At 44.1% G+C, this 19737-nt stretch overlaps 1 protein-coding gene across 7 annotated transcripts in view; it reads left to right on the top strand.

The window, feature by feature from the left end:
- LOC137372378 (LIM and calponin homology domains-containing protein 1-like) overlaps nt 1-19737 on the top strand; it is a 503856-nt gene that overhangs the window by 436368 nt on the left and 47751 nt on the right. For 4 of the 7 annotated variants that reach the window (XM_068036287.1, XM_068036305.1, XM_068036277.1 and 1 more), the window contains 2 exons: nt 9739-9813; nt 13259-13287. In XM_068036287.1, coding sequence (XP_067892388.1) covers nt 9739-9813; nt 13259-13287 — 104 coding nt within the window. The remainder of the gene's footprint in view (nt 1-9738; nt 9814-13258; nt 13288-19737) is intronic. The other 3 variants (XM_068036281.1, XM_068036300.1, XM_068036294.1) reach the window with 3 other exon arrangements.

Below are 19737 nucleotides of genomic sequence, written 5' to 3'. Positions count from 1 at the left end.
AAACAAAGGAACAACATTGGCTATTCTCCAGTCCTCTGGGACCTCACCTGCAGCCAATGAGGATGCAAAGATTTCTGTCAAGGCCCCAGCAATTTCTTCCCTTGCCTCCCTCAGTATTCTGGGGTAGATCCCATCAGGCCCTGGGGACTTATCTACCTTAATGCTTTGCAAGACACCCAACACCTCCTCCTTTTTGATAATGAGATGACTGAGACTATCTGCACTCCCTTCCCTAGGCTCATCATCCACCAAGTCCTTCTTCTTGGTGAATACTGATGCAAAGTACTCATTTAGCACCTCACCCATTTCCTCTGGCTCCACGCATAGATTCCCATCTATGTCCTTGAGTGGGCCAACCCTTTCCCTGGTTACCCTCTTGCCCTTTATATATGTATAAAAAGCCTTGGGATTTTCCTTAATCCTGTTTGCCAATGACTTTTCATGACCCCTTTTATCACTCCTAACTCCTTGCTTAAGTTCCTTCCTACTGTCTTTATATTCCACGAGTGCTCCATCTGTTCCTAGCTTTCCAGCCCTTACAAATGCTTCCTTTTTCTTTTTGACTAGGCTCACAATATCCTGTGTTATCCAAGCTTCCTGAAACTTGCCAAACTTGTCTTTCTTCCTCACAGGAACATGCTGGTCCTGGATTCTAATCAGCTGACGTTTGAAAGACTCCCACATGTCAGATGTTGATTTACCCTCAAACAGCCGCCCCCAATCTAAATTCTTCAGTTCCTGCCTAATATTGTTATAATTAGCCTTCCCCCAATTTAGCACCTTCACCCGAGGACTACTCTTATCCTTATCCACAAGTACCTTAAAACTTATGGAATTATGGTCACTGTTCCCGAAATGCTCCCCCACTGAAACTGCGACCACCTGGCCGGGCTCATTCTCCAATACCAGGTCCAGAATGGCCCCATCCCTAGTTGGACTATCTACATACTGTTTCAAGAAGCCCTCCTGGATGCTCCTCAGATGTTCTGCCCCATCCAAGCCCCTAGCACTAAGTGAGTCCCAGTCAATACTGGGGAAGTTAAAATCACCCACCATTACAACCCTGTTACCTTTACATCTTTCCAAAATCTGTCTACATATCTGCTCCTCCACCTCCCGCTGGCTGTTGGGAGGCCTGTAGTAAACCCCCAACATCGTGACTGCACCCTTCCTATTCCTGAGCTCCACCCATATTGCCTCGCTGCATGACCTCTCTGAGGTGTCCTCCCGCAGTACAGCTGTGATATTCTCCTTAACCAGTAATGCAACTCCCCCCCACTTTTACATCCCCCTCTATCCCGCCTGAAGCTTCTAAAGCCTGGAACATTTAGCTGCCAATCCTGCCCTTCCCTCAACCAAGTCTGTGTAATAGCAACAACATCATATTTCCAAGTACTAATCCAAGCTCTAAGTTCATCTACCTTACCTGTTATACTTCTCACATTGAAACATTGGTCCTCAGGATCTTCAGCCTTCTTGAGCTATCCAAAGTGTTCGGCAGAAGCCAGTATAGACTCCACTTTGGGAAGCTCTCGTTCTGTCTGAAGAAGACTGAATATTTCCCTCCCGAGCACCTGTTTATATGCTTTATTTCTCGAGATGGTGGGTTTCCCATGTCAATCACTTGTTCGATTCCAATTTCCCAATCATCAAGGGACAGGTACCAAAAGTAAACCCCTCCCATGCCCATCACTGCCCCTGAAGCTACCTTGTGGCTTCTCGCCCCCCTCAAGTCTAAATCAGGGGACACGATCACTGACCAATGCAAGCAAATGGACCGCTGGGTGGAGCACCACCTAGAACTGTACTCCAGGGAAAATGTTGTCACTGAGACCGCCCTCAATGCAGCCCAGTCTCTGCCACTCATGGTTGAGCTGGATAAACAGCTAACAAACTCGGAACTCAGTGATGCCATTGATTCTCTAGCCAGTGGAAAAGCTCCTGGAAAGGACGGCATTACCCCTGAAATAATCAAGAGTGCCAAGCCTGCGATACTCTCAGCACTCCATGAACTGCTATGCCTGTGCTGGGATGAGGGAGCAGTACCACAGGACATGCGCGATGCCAATATTATCACCCTCTATAAGAACAAGGGTGACCTCAGTGACTGCAACAACTACTGTAGAATCTCCCTGCTCAGCATAGTGGGGAAAGTCTTCACTCGTTTCATTTTAAACAGACTCCAGAAGCTGGCTGAACATATCTACCCTGAGGCACAGTGCAGATTTCGCGCAGAGAGATCCATCATCGACATGCTGTTCTCCCTTCGCCAGCTACAGGAGAAATGCCGGGAACAACAGATGCCCCTCTACATTGCTTTCCCAGATCTCACCAAAGCCTTTGACCTCGTCAGTAGACGTGGTCTCTTCAGACTACTAGCAAAGATCGGATGTCCACCAAAGCTACTAAGTATCATCACCTCATTCCATGACAATATGAAAGGCACAATTCAGCATAACTGTGCCTCATCAGACCCCTTTCCTATTCTGAGTGGTGTGTAACAGGGCTGTGTTCTCGCACCTACACTGTTTGGGATCTTCTCCCTGCTGCTCTTACATGCGTTCAAGTCTTCAGAAGAAGGAATTTTCCTCCACACAAGATCAGGTGGCAGGTTGTTCAACCTTGCCCGTCTTAGAGCAAAGATCAAATTACGGAAAGTCCTCATCAGGGAACTCCTCTTTGCTGACGATGTTGCATTAACATCCCACACAGAGGAATGTCTGCAGAGAATCATCGACAGGATTACGGCTGCCTGCAATAAATTTGGCCTAACCATCAGCCTCAAGAAAACGAACATCATGGGACAGGACGTCAGAAATGCTCCATCCGTCAATATCGGCGACCACGCTCTGGAAGTGGTTCAAGAGTTCATCTACCTAGGCTCAACTATTACCAGTAACCTGTCTCTTACTGCAGAAATCAACAAGTGCATTGGAAAGGCTTCCACTGCTATGTCTAGACTGGCCAAGAGAGTGTGGGAAAATGGCTCACTGACACGGAACCCCAAATTCCGAGTGTTTCAAGCCTGTGTCCTCAGTACCTTGCTCTACGGCAGCGAGGCCTGGACAACGTATGTCAGCCAAGAGCGGCGTCTCAACTCATGCCATCTTCGCTGCCTCCGAAGAATCCTTGGCATCAGGTGGCAGGACCATATCTTCAACGCAGAAGTCCTCGAGGCGGCCAACATCCCCAGCATATACACCTTACTGAGCCAGCGGCGCTTGAGATGGCTTGGCCATGTGAGCCGCATGGAAGATAGCAGGATCCCCAAGGACGCATTGTACAGCGAGCTCGTCACTGGTATCAGACCCACCGGCCGTCCATGTCTCCACTTTAAAGATGTCTGCAAACGCGACATGAAGTCCTGTGACATTGACCACAAGTTGTGGGAGTCAGTTGTCAGTGATCGCCAGAGCTGGCAGACAACCATAAAGGCGGGCCTAAAGAATGGCAAGTCAAAGAGACTTAGCAGTTGGCAGGAAAAATTACAGAAGCACAAGGAGAGAGCCAACTATGTAACAGTCCCGACAACCAATTTTATCTGCAGCACCTGTGGAAGAGTCTTTCACTCTAGAATTGGCCTTTATAGCCTCTCCAGGTGCTACTGCACAAACCACTGACCACCTCTAGGCGCTTACCCATTTTCTCTCGAGACGAGGAGGCCAAAGAACAGGTACCGTTCGTAAACTGCTGCCAGACACTTATCTAGAGAGGGTACAAGGTTCCATCCTATCAGCGTTAGGAATGTTTTGTTTCAGAGCCGGTGCCAGAGTCATGTCCTTGGCAGAAATAACAGGTCTCCGCTGTCCTGTGTCTGTCAGCCCAGCAGACTGCTATAGAATCTTTCTTAATAAGACAGGGAGAGAGCTATTTCTATCATAGTGAACTAATTTTCTTAAGCTTTTATAATGTTATTAGACAACCATTTCTTACAATTGCCACTTCAGTATATCAAGGAATACTTTAAAGCAAAATTTCATTTTTTTTAAATTACATTTTAAAACGCTGCTTAATTGCTGTGGCTCAAGGCAGGTTTTGCGGTTGGCAATATGAAAATGAGTTTGAGTGGTAACTCAAGGAAAAGAAACACTTTTCCAAACGGGTTCAATTTTGGGCACAATTGATCGCAGATTGTGCTCAAAGCAGAAACTCTTCCCCCATATATGAAACTTACCAGTAACCTGATTGAGAATTAAATCAAATTTCTCACTTTGAGATGGACAGATTCAAGTGGCAGGCAACCCTGAACATTGAATCCATGAAGCCAGGTTGAGAATTCCACCGTTTACTGAGCCTGATAGCATTAATCTTTGTAAACAGCACTGCCCAATATATAAACTCTAATAATGTGCAATCTGTGCACTTATATTTATAGAATAAATGTTTAAAATGATAAGATTTAGTGAGTTACAAGTCAATAACACAGTTATAGCATGACATGAGCTGTATCACTGTAGTTTAAGTGCCTTGTAGTACAATGTGAAGCATCAGATTGTGCAGTTATGTTGTTCTCATTCTTTCACACCTGGTATACCTATTGTAAATAACATTACAACATTTCATTCTCATCCAAATAAAAAAGGAACTTACCTTACTTAGGAACATTAGCCTAAAAATTCTTGTTTGCAATATTATCATCTGAACAGTTGTGATTCTGAATTGCCACTTAAAATTGATTATGTGATTTATTTTGATATAAGAAGATTGAATAATACAGTGGATTACTCTGGCAACCTTTAACCTCTGGGATAAAAACAAGAAATGCTGGAACCACTCAGCAGGTCTGGCAGCATCTGTGGAAAGAGAAGCAGAGTTAACGTTTCGGGTCAGTGACCCTTCTTCGGAACTAGAAGGGTCACTGACCCGAAACGTTAACTCTGCTTCTCTTTCCACAGATGCTGCCAGACCTGCTGAGTGGTTCCAGCATTTCTTGTTTTTATTTCAGATTTACAGCATCCGCAGTATTTTGCTTTTATTTAACCTCTGGGATCTTGGCTCAATTCCTGTCTCTCTGATAATGAGTGATGGGGATAGTTTCAATCCAATGTTTCACTAAAAATGGATGTAGGACCCACCATAAAACTGGCCACTAATAACACAAATTGGCACAGATTTTCAAGCATCACTCAGATAAGTGACAAGGATAGCTGGTCTATATGTAATTGTCACAGTGGTGCTGTAGAGGAATGTGCTTATAATTGCTGAGGTTCACTGTGGATCTGACCTATGCCATGGGTGGTCTGGAAGTGCTTGATGCTGACACTGAATATCAAAAGTGGAGAAATATCCTCCCAAAAAATTTTAAAAGACCAAACAAATGACCGGTAGAAGGATTTCTTTGCAAGTACTGAATGACTCAAATGCCTTAAATGTGTATGAATTGTGAAGATCTTTTTTAGAAGTGAAAGAAGAATTGTAACAGACTATGACAAATGCAATACGAACCATTCAATTGGAACTTGTTAGGTTTGAAAGATATTCTAAACTGATTGGGATTGTTGAGTGACCGGTGAGTAGCGGACATTATTTGTAAATTCTACCAGATTTCGAGTTATTGGCAACAACTAGGAGCCAACAACTAATTGGAAAATTTGCAGAAATCTTTGTTTATCCCCCTCTATATTCACAACCTGAAGTGTGGGCCTGTGCCAAATACACTCGGCTGAGCACCCAGGATCTGGGCTGGATTTTATCAGCCCCCTGATGTCAGGGGGTCGTGGCAGGGGGGCCCAGAAAATATCTCCAGGAAAGGCCCGCCACAGGCCTCGACGTCGGCAAGGCCCCGCCCCATTTTACCGGAGGCGGCGAGGCCCTGTGGTGGCACTCCCAGCACTCGGCGACGGAACCTTAATTTAAATAGTCAAATAAATGTTAATGAATGAATAATTACTTACCTCGTCCCAACAGCTGTCCCACGCCAATATTACAGCCAAATGCCGGAACTCCCGTGCCTTCGGATCTCCAATCAGAGTGGGGAGGGGGGTGGAGTCAAGTTTCCAAGATCGCTGGCGAGCTTGAAAAATCCAGCCTCGGTACCTCCCAAAACAATAGGTGTCAGACATTTATTGATTGTTTTAATCCAGAAAGCTAGTTGTTGAAGGATGAAACTGGAGCCAACCTGTAGTCAGTCTTACATTTATTCACTGAGTGAAAAGATTACAAACATATAGCTCCTAACTCAAACCCCCACTCAGCTTCAGTAAGTGTCTCCTGATTTGTGCTTAAGTAAGACTCCAATTAATGCTTCCACCTGCATATAATTAAACACAATTGTCATTGATTACCAAGGCGAGTAAACAAATTGCCTACAGTTATTGTCCCCTATTTTGCAGTCAGTGACGAGGCGATGGCACTTGCCCCTGACCGCAAAGAAAACTGCACACTAACTTTAGGCTATCCTCCTGGCGAAAATGTCATAAAAAAGCTCAGAGATTTTTGAGAGACGTCAACTCCCACGGATTTGAGCAGCATTGGTTAATGCAGTTGCAAACGTCAGAGCCCATAGGGCCATCACAAAATCTGACAAAACTGACAGGAGGATAATGCATACCCACATATTCAGCCTGGATCTTAAAGAGAGGTGAGTAGTGCTTAAGTTTTTTTTAATTTGTTCATGGGATGTGGGAATCGCTGGCTAGGACAGCATTTATTACCCATCCCTAATTGCTGTTAGGAAGGTGGTGGTGAGCTGCCTTCATGAACTGCTGCAGTCCATGTGGGGTATGTATGCCCACAATGCTGTTAAGAAGGGAGTTCCAGGATTTTGACCCAGTGACAGTGAAGGAACAGTGAAATAGTTCCAAGTCAGGATGGTGTGTGACTGGGAGGGGAACATGCAGGTAGTGGTATTCCCATGCACCTGCTGCCCTTCTCCTTCTAGGTGGTAGAGGTCGCGGGTTTGGAAGTTGTTGTCTAAGGGGCCTTGGTGCGTTGCTGCAGTGTATCTTGTAGATGGTACGTACTACTGCCACTGTGCGTCGGTGGTGGAGGGAGTGAATGGTGAAGGTGGTGGATGGGGTGCCAATCAAGGGGGCTGCTTTGTCCTGGATGGTGTCAAGCTTCTTGGGTGTTGTTAGAGCTGCACCCATCCAGGCAAGTGGAGAGTATTCCATCACACTCCTGACTTGTGCCTTGCAGATGTTGGACAGGCTTTGGGGAGTCAGGGGGTGAGTTACTTGGTGCAGGATTCCTAGCCTCTGACCTGCTCTTGTAGCCATGGTATTGATGTGGCTACTTTAGTTCAGTTTCTGGTCAATGGTAACCCCCAGGATGTTGATAGTGGGGGATGCAGCAATCGTATTGCCATTGAATGTCAAGGGGAGATGCTTAGATTCTCTCTTTATGGAGATGGTCATTGCCTGGCACTTCTGGGCGCGAATGTTACTTGCCACTTCTCAGTCCAAGCCTGGATATTGTCCAGATCTTACTGCATTTCTCCATGGACTGCTTCAGTATCTGAGGAGTCGCAAATGGTGCTGAAGATTGTGCAATCATTAGCGATTGCACAATCAGTGATTTCTGACACTGAGAAGATTTTAGAAATCGTGGAACACAATAACTCGCAAATGTTCATGTCACACCTTTCATGCCATCTGATGAACATCCGCATATCTTAACTAGATTGTAACCGTAGGATCATAACAAAATTACGGATGATGATGGCCATTCAGGGCATTTTAACTCATTCAATCAGAATGAACCGACAGTCCTCCCATTGTAGCATCTAATTGTGTCTTAAGCGTTCCAGGATTTTTACCTTCACTAGTCTATGCGGAAGCTCATGCATGAAGTAGAATTTCCTGATATCAGTCCTACATTAGTTGAACCTGTGTTTCCTTATTATATTCCGTCAACTTAATTTAAAGTAATATTTCTGGATTTGCCTATTCCATTGCATTGTATACTTCTATTAGGTCACATCTCAAATGTCTCCATTCTGTGCTAAGTTTCTCTAGACTTTCTATGTAATTCAGACCTATGACAATACGGATCAGTTTCACGGTTCCGCTCTGCCTGAGCATCTTCTTTGTTCTCTGTGACCAGCACTGGACACACTATCCAAGGGGAGGCAGTGGTGTAGTGGTAATGTCACTGTACTAGTAACTCAGGCTACTGTTCTGGGGATATGGGTTTGAATCCCACCATAGCAGATGGTGAAATTTGACTTCAATTAATCTGGGAATTAAAAAGCTAGTCTAATGGTGACTGAAACCATTGTTGTAAAAACCTATCTGGTTTACTAATGTCCTTTAGGGAAGGAAATCTGCTGTCCTTACCTGGTCTGTTCTACATGTGACTCTAGACCCACAGCAATGTTGTTGTCTCTTAAAATGGCCACGCTGTTCAAGGGCAATTACGAACAGACAATAAATGCTGTACAGTCTGATCATGAGTTCCTCTGAATCATGTTTTATTATTTTGGCCATGTAATTCAACATTCTATTGGCTTTGTCAGTTGCTGCTCTGCATTGATTGGAACCATTGAGTGCCAAAACTCCAAGCTTTCTTTGAACTCATCCTTTACTATTTCAACACAATTCATGGAGCATGTGTGTTGCCCATTTTTCCTTCCTATCTGTAGCACTTTACATTTATCTACATTAAATTTCATCTTCATTGTTCTGTCCACTTGCATATTTTGCCTAAATCATTCTGCAATTTCTGAGCTGCCTCCTTCAGTTCCACGAGTTTTGGTATCATCTGCAAATTTGACGAATTTGCACTGAGCTTCTGAATCCAGGACAGTGATGTGAATTAGGTATCCTACTCAGTATTCCCCCACCCCAATATACTCCTTGAACAAGTACCTACAGTTTTCTACCCTTGAGCCAATTACTTTATCTGTACTTGAACCCACACAGCTTTCACTTTAACTAGTAGCTTTTCATGTGCAATTTTATCAACAGCTATTTGTAAGTTTCAATACACATTGTCATTAGGTTTACCATAGTTAACTTCTTCAAAATAAAGTTCAGGAGGTTGGTCAGGTAAGTTTTGCCCATCTAAAGCAGTGTTGAATGTTGTTTACTCTTTTAATCAACTCTGGTACATTTTATTCATTATTACAATTGATTAGCTTACTGTAACAATGTGCATTTGCAGCATATGGTAATGCATCTGAATAACTACTCTCACTGGGTTCATGACCACCTGAGTTTGTCACACTCTAGTAATCAGCTCACATAGTGAAAACCTATTCATCCTCCATACTAAATGTTTCTTGAGTTAAAATCTGTGATCTGCTCCTATAGTTATTTTGTATGCATATATTTTCCTAATATAAAGATTAAAATAAAAGAACAATTTATTATTGCAACAGTAATTGTTAAATATGCATCACAAAATCAGTTGCATAATGCCTTCGGAAGTGTTTTTATACCATCTGAGTGTGTACTGTTGAGACAGTGGTATAACATATATGGTAAGCACCAAAATAGAAATAGCGTTTCTATGGCATAGGAGTAAAATATACACAGATCTGCATACATAATAACATAAATTTTAACTACCTCTATGGGATTACAATCTGCAGCAGGACCTTTGGATCTGTAATTAATTACTTGTCAAAATCAGCTAGAAGAAATGTATTAATGTTACATATTTTTATACATATTTAAGTCTCTGTTATCCAAAACAAATTTATTCTTGTATATTAAATACCCACATTTATAATTTTGTTGTTAGTCATTTCTTATCATTTCTGTTTCCTCTTTTACTTTATTCTGCTACCTACCTTAGTGCCACATAATACTGCCAGTGTTCCGGTTACAGTTCGGAACTCCTGGCGACGCTCAGAGTTTTTCTCACAGCCAGGTAAAAGTTGTGCATAGTAATTGCCTCCTTCTGTTTTGCTTCCTGTACCTGGGAGTGCTTTGGGACACACTAATGATCACATGAGTCACAGTTATTCCCAGATTTTCTAGATTTACCTATCTCATTGTGTGCTGCATAGTTGCCAATGTATACCAATGTGGGGAAAAAGCAGTTGTAAAAGTAGTTTATTAATAGCTTTCTTTTAAAATTAATGTCAATTCATAGGAATTTCAGTAAATTTAAAAAAACAAATTGACCCCTGACAACGCAGCCAAGCGCCGATGTCATCAGTGGCTTCCCAGATGCACGTGTGTGCAGAACAGTTTCTTCCTGCTAGTTAAGTGCTGTGCATGCTCAGCCTACTTCAGCACCTGGCTTGCCAGGACTAATTCGTGCATGCGCTCTAAAATGTCATCGCATGCTGGAATGGGGCCATTCGCTCCTTACCTCTCCGCCACCTTCCCTCAGCTACTCGCTTTCGCCCTCGCCGCTTCCCCTCTCGGCCACTCGCTCCCCGCTACCTTTCATCAGCCACTCGCACCCACCCTTGCCACTTCTCCTCCTCAGCCACTCGTTCCCGCCTTCGCTGCTTCCCCCCCTCCCCCAGCTGCTGGCTGCATGCCTCGCCACTTCCCCCCTCAGCCGCTGGCTCCCAGCCTCATTGCTTCCCCCTTCAGCTGATTGTTCCCCGCCTTGCCGCCCAAAAAAGTGGTGGGGGGCGGAGAACAAGCCTCCGAAGCGGCAAGGCAGGGAGCGAGCGGCCGAAGGGTGACGGGGCAACGCGGGAGACAGTGGCCAAGAAGAGGGAAGTGGCGAGGCCTGGAGCGAGCGGCCGTGGGCGGGTGGGGGTTGTGGAGGGAAGCAGGGAGCGAGTGGCTGAGATGGGGAAGAGGTGAGGGCAGGAGCCAGGGGCTGAGGGGGAGGAGAAGCGGCGAGCAGACAGGCACGGGAGGAAGCGGCGAAGAGAAGCGCGATGGCTTCTATCTGAATTAGAGCCCAGAATCCATTTGCACTGCTGTAACTGTGCAAGAGGATAAGCCACATGAATCTATTTCCAAAACCTATATGTTAGAATAATAGGCATCATACAAAGAGTGAATTGAAAGATGCCTTACAATGAGATTATTTGGTTCTGTATTAGCACAGGTACTGTTGGTGGTGGGATGGAGGTGGTATTCCCAGCCACTGTGGAGATTTGGGTTTAAGGCTGCATTTACTTTTTGTGATAAATTGAGCAGCGCCATCTTGATTACTTGCAGCTGCCAGAGACGTTGCAGACAGTGATGTTTCAGTCGATGAGGCTGTATTTGTGCATATGCTAGGACTGCGCCACCTAGTGGTTGCGTTGTCAGCAAATGCAGCCGTAAAAAAATCTATCAAAGATTAAAACTTGTTAGGTACTACACAGATGGAGTCTTCTGAATAGGACATCATTCCCTTTTATATAAAAAAGTGCCTTTCCCATCATTAGATACAAGACATTGGAGTTGACTAAAAGCTTCTTTAGATTAGAGATACAGCACTGAAACAGGCCCTTCAAGTCTGTGCTGACCATCAACCACCCATTTATACTAATCCTACACTAATCCCATATTCCTACCAAACATCCCCACCTGTCCCTATATTTCCCTACCACCTACCTATACTAGTGACAATTTATAATGGCCAATTTACCTACCAACCTGCAAGTCTTTTGGCAGGAAACCAGAGCACCTGGAGAAAACCCATGCAGACACAGGGAGAACTTGCAAACTCCACACAGGCAGTACCCGGAATTGAACCCAGGTCCCTGGAGCTGTGAGGCTGCAGTGCTAACCACTGCGCCACTGTGCCGCCCTTCTCTAGTACAAATAAGTTTATCTAGCATTTACAGAGAATGCAGAAGTGTCAGCTGCACCACACTTCAACAGCTGCTCTCACTTTAACTCATTTATAAATTGACCATTGTAATTAGAGCCCCACTACCAAAAAAGAGATTCAGTGGTCTTACAATTCTATTCAACATGCTGTAATCTGAATATAATGATTGAATTCAAAAACATTATCACAAAAATTACATTGCTATTACTGTATGATATCCCAACACAACATGGGCATTGCTCTTTGACTACAACATGAGCATCTTTGTTGAGAATAATAACGGTCAGTATTTCTAGGCATCCAGGGCTTTCTGGGAATCTAAGTCCTGGCCAAAACCAGTAAGATAAAAAAAAGGAATTTCAGAAATAGCCTCAACAGTAATAACAATCAAACATTCTCATGCAGATGTGGACAAGGCAACACTATCTGACAATCTTAACTGTTTCTTTTTCCAGTTTGCTTAATAGTTACAAGATAATTGATGCATACATTTTTGTGTAGATTCTTTTTATTTATGAAATCTTATTTGCCTTTTCTTACAATGCCAGTCTGATGCCCTAGGAAGCAGTACCTAAAATTGGTAGAGTTGGCAACTATGTGCATTGCATACTCTTGGGACTTGATTGTGTTCTCCTTACTAATTTGCTTGTTTTCCAACTAAGGTGACCAATAATAAAAGACTTTAAAAAAAATCACAACAGCATGGTGTTAGCACACAAAATTCTCCACAATCCAAGGCTGTGTCCTAAAGTTGCTTAATTTAGTAGCTGCAGAATATCACCGATAGTTGATAGTAAATTCCAGCTCTGTGGCTCACTTCCTGCACCATCACTTGCTGTTCAGTTGTCATTTTTGGAAATCATTTTGTTGGTGGTGGGTCATGTACAATTATCTGGTCATTATGTCCTTTTAATCATTATTTAAGCCTAGAATTCCACCTGTCCATCGATGGTTACAACAGTTGGTGCACAACATGGGGTGCTCCCTGGCGTCCTCCCAATATCTATTCCTCAACTAACACCAAAAACAAATGACCTGCATGGTCATTTATTTCATTGTCGTTTGTGGGACCTTGCTATGTGCAGATTGCCACGTTTCCTACATTACAGCAGTAACCTATCTTCAAAAGTACTTCATTGGCTGTAAAGAGCTTTAGGACATCCTGAGGTTATGAAAAGTGCTATGTAAATGCAAGTCTTTTTTCTTTTGGTGTCACTAATTATGGTAAAATCATAACATTTCACTTTTCTTTTACCGTCCTCATTCATGCTTATCATGATGTTGATTGCGAGCCCCAAAAGCCTCATCTGATGCATCTGCACAACATTTCAAGGAACTGACAACTTCCTAAATGTTCTCCTCTGGCCTGACATCACAGTGATGATTGCTGGCTCTTTATTGGAACTAGTTGTGTTTGGCAGTCTAGTTGGGCATCAACTTATTAGAACAAATAGATTCATAAACCAATTAGAAAATAATTTCCACATTGTCACTACCCCCTGCATGTGGGTCTCCTTCATGGACAGGTGGAAATTCATTCCATGATTGTTAATCCTTTGTAATAAGCCTTTTCTTTACCTTACAGCAGAAATGGAAAGCAGTGAAAATGTAAATGTAAGTATATAACATTATTGATTTATGTGTGTAATGTGATGATGCCTTGAAAGAACAACGGTTCTTGACAGCTGATATCTTCAGTGTAATGTGTGTCATTGTCAGGGTATGCTATTCAATATTGTAATGAAAAATTCTCCTTGATCAGTACAGAATCATTGAGCATCATGTGTATAGAGATATTTTTTAATTTGTTTATTAAGTTGCTGAAGATGCAAACAATTTTAATAACAGAATTGTGAAAAATGATGCCCTTCAAAGACAAGCCATTAATGTTAATTTAAAGCTTCAAAAAAGTTGCAGGATCTGATAATCTTCTAAATAGGATCTTTTTGGAAATTTGAACAATGCAGCATACTGTTATTTTATCATTTGTGCAATTTCTTCATGAACCTCTTTTTAGCTCTTGATGTACCGTTCACAAGTCCTCTCCAATAGGCCATAGGCCAGTGACTGGGTGCTGTGGGATGGACCCTCTGGGATTCCCTCCTTTTCTCCCAGTGGGGAAACAGCTGGCCTCAAGTTTGTTACTCTCCATGATAATTCCACTTTGATGAGGATCTTGTTTTAATGGGGCACTGTATGGAAATCATGGGCTGAATTTTCCCAGCCCTTTGGGGACAGGCGAGGAGATGGGAAGGCTGGCAAAATGGTGGTGAAGGCGTCAGGAGAGGGTGCCCAATGTCTTCCCACCACTATGCCATTTTGCCAGTGGTGGAAAAGGTGGCTGATGGTCCACCCACCTGGAGCCCAATTAAGCCACTTATGTGGCCAAATGAGGGCCCCTTCTCTCCTTTGCTGGCCTATTGCAGGTGGTGGGGGGGGGAGGCAGGAGGAGAGGGCGGTGGGGGGAGGGGGGCTGCTGCCCTGTGGAGAGACCACCAGGTAAATCCTGGCAGCCTCCTAGCAGGTTCTGGGGGGGCGGGGGAGTGTCTCATGGAGGGCCAGCCGGTGCCAATCACTGCCCCTGTGGCAACGGCACCACCTGTCCTCAGTGACCACCTTGCCCCCTTTCCCAGGGCTCGCCTGACGAGCCCTGGTACCCCCAGACCCCATTTACCTGACTTTAAGGGTGCATGGCCATTGATGTGCCATCATCATCCAGGTGCAGCCCCAGCAATGGCCACCTCTCCAGGTGGTGCAGCTAAGGCTGCTGACCCTCTGATTGGGCCAGCAGCTCTTGGGGCGGGTCGTTGTACTTAATAGGTATGACAGCTACAACAGCAGCCTCTTAATTGGCTGCCGCTGGCTATATGTGGTCCTGCTGACTGCCAAAGTGGGATCGCACTTACCCCATCACCACCCCCCACCCTGCTTTCGGCTCATATCTTATTATTCTATGGTACGATGCATTAACACTACCATACTCTTTGCATCATATGTTCAATTATTGTCACAATGGCACTATTTCTGTTCATGATTTAAGCATCCTCTGATCCCTGATTTTGTAGATTATCTCCATTGAATAGGTGCAGAATTATTTTTCTACATGACTAAAGTGGATATTAAGAAGTTTTAATTCTGTGTATTTTAACTTTGAAAATGTGGTACATTTTAGTTGAAATGAAAATCTTCATTGGAGGTTGAGCTCTCAGAAAATTTTTGTATGGCTTTGTATATTGATGATTTGGATGTTTGACTTACAGTGGTCTTATCCATAACATAAGTCTCAAGATCACAAGATGAGGAACGTCCATCTTAGCCTTTCCACTCAGAAAATCTACAGTTTTCCTCCCCATTACAGTATCCATCTGGTTTTATCTTCCCTATTTTAAAATCTGTTCCAAGTTTTGATTGTGTGAAAAAGTTCCTTCTGGCATTGGTCCAAAATTCACTTTCACCAATTTGAACTAAGCCATTCTATTTTCATCCCTTACTTTAAAATTTCCTTCAAATTTACCCATTTAATTTATACCATGTATTGCCTTATTTAATTTATAAGATCATGTCACAGGTTCCTTGTCTCAATTCTCAAAAGCACCAGTTTTGATCACTTTAACTCATAGCTAAACACTCTGATGCTGAAGGTATTATATTTTAGGTAATAAATATTGAGCAGTGAGTGACCTAACGTCTTGAGGTTCTGTAACCTGAACTGGGCAGTTTTCCGTGAACCTCAGTTCCTGGTAGAAACTAGGAACAGCAGACTTCAAAACACTATGGAGGAGAATTTCAGTCCGGGCCCAAGACAGATGTGATATTGGCAGTATGCTCAGGGTGCTCACCCAAGACCAGAGTTGAACTATTTTCAGGTTCAGGCCTCATTTACATTTTTCAGCCAGTTTTAGAGCATGAAAATTGATTGGCTTCTGCACAGAGCAGTTGACATGGAGGGTTTGTTGGGCAGAGGGTTCCTGGACAGGATGGGGGAAGACTGGTCCGGCAGTGGGCCGGAAAATTTTAAAGAAAGAATAGGAAAAATTGAATGTGATGGCAAATAGGTGCACAAGTTCCCCACCAGGACTTCGGCTAGTCACATTTTTCAGGTGAAAAATGGGCAGTCAGCGATTGAAAATACCCCTATGATTTATGTTGATGTTCTGGGAGTATAGAGAATTAGCTCTGCAGCAGTGATTAGATGTTTCGCAATATTTTTGACTACTGAATTGAAGCAACGTATTCATATTGTATTTCAATAAATTGTAATATTAATATCAGTATTAAAATACCTTTTATCTTTATCATTGTGTCTACCCAACATGATTTAAAAACAGCGAGGACCATTCAGTGGAATTAAAAACCTCCGTAACAAACAAAGAAAATGCGGAGTAAAAGTAAAATGTTAATGTTGGATTACATTCTTCAGTGATCGCCCCTTTAGGGATTTTGTGGAGATGAGTCATTATGAGCTCAATTGGAAATTACCTTTGCCCAGGAAAACATAAGTGGAATTATTCTACAACAGACCTACATATCTGAAACTTAAGAGTAAATTTTGAATCCTCCAGCCTGGTGGAAACCAGGCACAGCAGCAGTTAAAATGGAGTGGGCCAATATCCAGCTCCATTTCCACCTTGTGATGATTTCTGTGCCACTGTTTTTCTCGAAAACTGAGGTGCCTCGTATATTTATGCAAATTGGAGTCCTATGCCATACATAAGACTCTGAAGACTTTAAAACTGCCAACTGAACAGGGTGTCCAAATATGAGACCCAAATCGCAGTTGCACAACTTAAGAACACTGCATGCAAGAAGTCAGTTTCACATAGAAGAATGCAATTGCAGCATCTCGCAAATGGATCATACAAGTGTTCATTTTAGTATCATGTTTGAATTGTAAATTTTTCAATATGACATTTGTAAAATATAATTAAATAAAAATTGAAGCCACAGCAATGTTTTGATATTCCAAGGCACTGCATGTGGAGGGATAGAAAGTGGAATTCAATCCATATATACAAATTTAATCAAAAAGGGAATAGTGCCAGAGGACTGGCGAGCACTAACTGTAATCTTTATTTACAAAGGGGGAGATAGAACTCATCCAGGAAATTAAAGATCAATTAGCTTAACTTGGATACTTGAATCTTTTCCAAAAGATGCAATAACAAAACATTCAGAAATCAAAAATATAATTTTAAAAAAGCATGGAATTCTAAAACGAAGATCATGTTCAAGCAACTTGGTTGAATTCTTTGAAGAAATAACAGAAAAAGTAGACAAGGGTAATGCCATAGATATGGTCTGCACGGACTAAAGGTCTGCTACCCAACCTGAACCCAACGGGACCCGACGACATGTGTCGGGTTCAGGTCGGGTCACTCTTCCGGGTCCGGCTTTCGGGCTCGGGTTGGGTCGGACACACATAGCAAGAATTGCAGTTAAGTGTTTAAAGAAAAAAAAACTATCTGAGCTGGGAGTCCGGGACGCCAAAGAAGGAAACTCTGATTCTGTGCAGTGAGCCAGTGAGCGTCTGTCTCTATGACGTTATCATGCTCATGCTGCAGCTTTCTGAAGATTGGGAGTCAGAAGGTAAGTAAAGGGAATTTCAGGTGGTCGGGTCGGGGTCGGGTCGGGTGCAGGAAAATTTGGAGGGACTCGGGCTGGGTCGGGCTCAGGTCCGATGTGGTCCTGTCGGGTTGGGGTTGGGTTTATTTTCCCTGACCTGAGCAGGCCTTTAGCACGGACTTCGAGAAAGTCTTCAGTCAAGTACCACATAAAACTCATGACAAAGATAAGGGCTGAAATTTTACCACCACCACCTGCCCCCCCCCCCCCCCCCCACCCCACAGGAGCAGGCTGGTGGCAGGAGGGGCTGTAAAATTGAGTGGGAGGTGGGGGGTGCTGTTTCCGATGCCTTCCCGCCCCCGCTGCAATTTTACCTGGGCAGCGGCGGTGAGAAACAGCCAGCCCACTTGCCCCAGGCCAATCAAGGTCCTTAAGTGGCCAATTAACTTGCCACTTAAGGGCCTCCTCCCGCCGCAGCTGATACTTTACCACTGGCCACGGGTGCCTCAGGCCCCCAGAATGCTGCCTGGCGGCCTCCTTGTGAACTGGGGAGGCCCTCCTGATTAGGCACCCTGTGCCCCACGGAGGGCCCCCCCCATGGCCCAACTGCCTCCACTGCACAACACTCCCATCACCCCTCCCCCCACCCCACCAAACTGACCCCCCCCCCTCCCCCTTGCCAGGGACCCACTGATTGTCTCCGGCAAGGCCCCAAAAAACTTACCTTTCTTCCAGGGCCAGCGTCCACGATCCTGTTGCGGCTGGGTGCAGTCCCAGCTGTGGCCACCACTCTGGTTGCGCTGCTGGGACTGAGAGCTGCCGGCCTGCTGATTGGTCAGCAGCTCTTGGAGGCGGGACTTCCTTCCTCAGAGGGGTGGAATTCCTGTCCAAGGCCAAGGGCCTGGACCATGTAAAATCCTGACTTTTTGGTTGGTGGTCAGGGCCTCCCACCCAATGTAAAATTCCAGCCAAGGAATCAGGGGCCAGTTAGTAGCAAAGGGTTGTAAGATGGCCATAAACAGAAAATAGGAAAGTGCAGGGAAATTTCCCAGACTGTAGAAAGTGGGAAATGGTGTTTGTCAGGGATCCATGCTAGGACCATTGCTGTTCACAATATACATAAGTGATTTGGAGTCAGGAATTTGAGGTATTCTGCCAATATTTGCAGATAATACCAAATTGGGGTGTATAGCTAATAATGTGGAGAGCTGCACCAAAATGCAGTAAGACATACACACGTTTTCAGAGTGTAAAGGCAAAGACAAATGAAAATCAATATAGTGAAGTGTGAGGTAATTCATTTTGGTAGGTGGAATATGGAGGCCATTTATTCCTTTGAAGGTAAGAATGGGGTAGAGGAGCAAAGAGATCTCAGAATACAGATATGTAAATTGTTAAAAGTAGCAACATAAGTTGATAAGGCCATAAAGAGCACAAACAAAGAACTTGAGTTCATTTCTAGATGAGTAGAATACAAAAGCAGGACAGTAGTGTTAAATTTATTTAGAACCTTGGTTAGCCACATTTGCAGTGCTGTGAACAGTTCTAGTCTCCATGCTACAAAAAGGATATTGAAGCACTGGCGAAGGTGCAGAAAAGATGTACAAGGATGGAAACAGAATTGAGAGACTGCAGCTATGAGGAATTATTCAACAGGTTGTGGCTCCTTTCTCTAGTTAAGAGGAGACCTGATAAAGATCTTTAAAATTATGAAGGGTTTCAAAAGGGTGGGCGTGGAGAAACAGTTTCCACTGGTGGGAGCCCAGAACAAGGGGGTATTAACATAAGACAGCTACTAAAAAGACAAATGAAAAATTTAGAAGGAATGTCTTTATCCAGAGTGGTGAGATAGCATTGACACATTAAGGGGAGATTGGGCATGAGAGAGAAGGGAATATTGAGGCAACAACAGCAAATTGGCCACAATATTCATTCGTATAGCACTGCTTCCAGACTACCTTGTTTCCCTGCCAGTGTTCTTCATTGATATAGGCGCATGCAGCTGCGACCCCTGCGTGCACCCAAACACGTTGAATTGCCGTTATCTTGATGTCACACAGCATAGCCGGCTGAGGTGACACCAGGATTCTAAATTTCGCCAATGCAGGTCCTGGCAACACCTGCGATGTCCATTCATGAAAAAAGTGTGAAGCAGTAAGATGGGCCCTGCAGTCATGTTATTTAAAGGGCCAGGCCCCCTGATGGCAATAATCTAAGGACCTTTTCCAATTGGGAAGTGTCTGAAGTGTTTTGGGAGCTGTTTTAGTCCATTTGCCAGAGAAGTTGTTGCACCCTCACAGGAATGGCAGAGGAGTAGGTGACCTGTCCATACAAAAGCTGCAACGGATATGGGGGCAGCAGAGCCTCTGGGTCTGCAGCATGACAGGGAGATGGAGCAGAGGCTGCCAGAGGGCAAGCTCCACACCATGTCCTCTGCCAACTTGGAGCCGAACTCTGCTGTGCTCCTTGACAGTGACAGGAGGCTGTCTAGCAGGGCAGCCA

Source organism: Heterodontus francisci, chromosome 1, assembly GCF_036365525.1.
Source record: "Heterodontus francisci isolate sHetFra1 chromosome 1, sHetFra1.hap1, whole genome shotgun sequence".
Classification (NCBI taxonomy): Eukaryota; Metazoa; Chordata; class Chondrichthyes; order Heterodontiformes; family Heterodontidae; genus Heterodontus; species Heterodontus francisci.
Note: the sequence above shows the minus strand (reverse complement) of the source record. Positions and strands in the feature narration are given on the sequence as shown.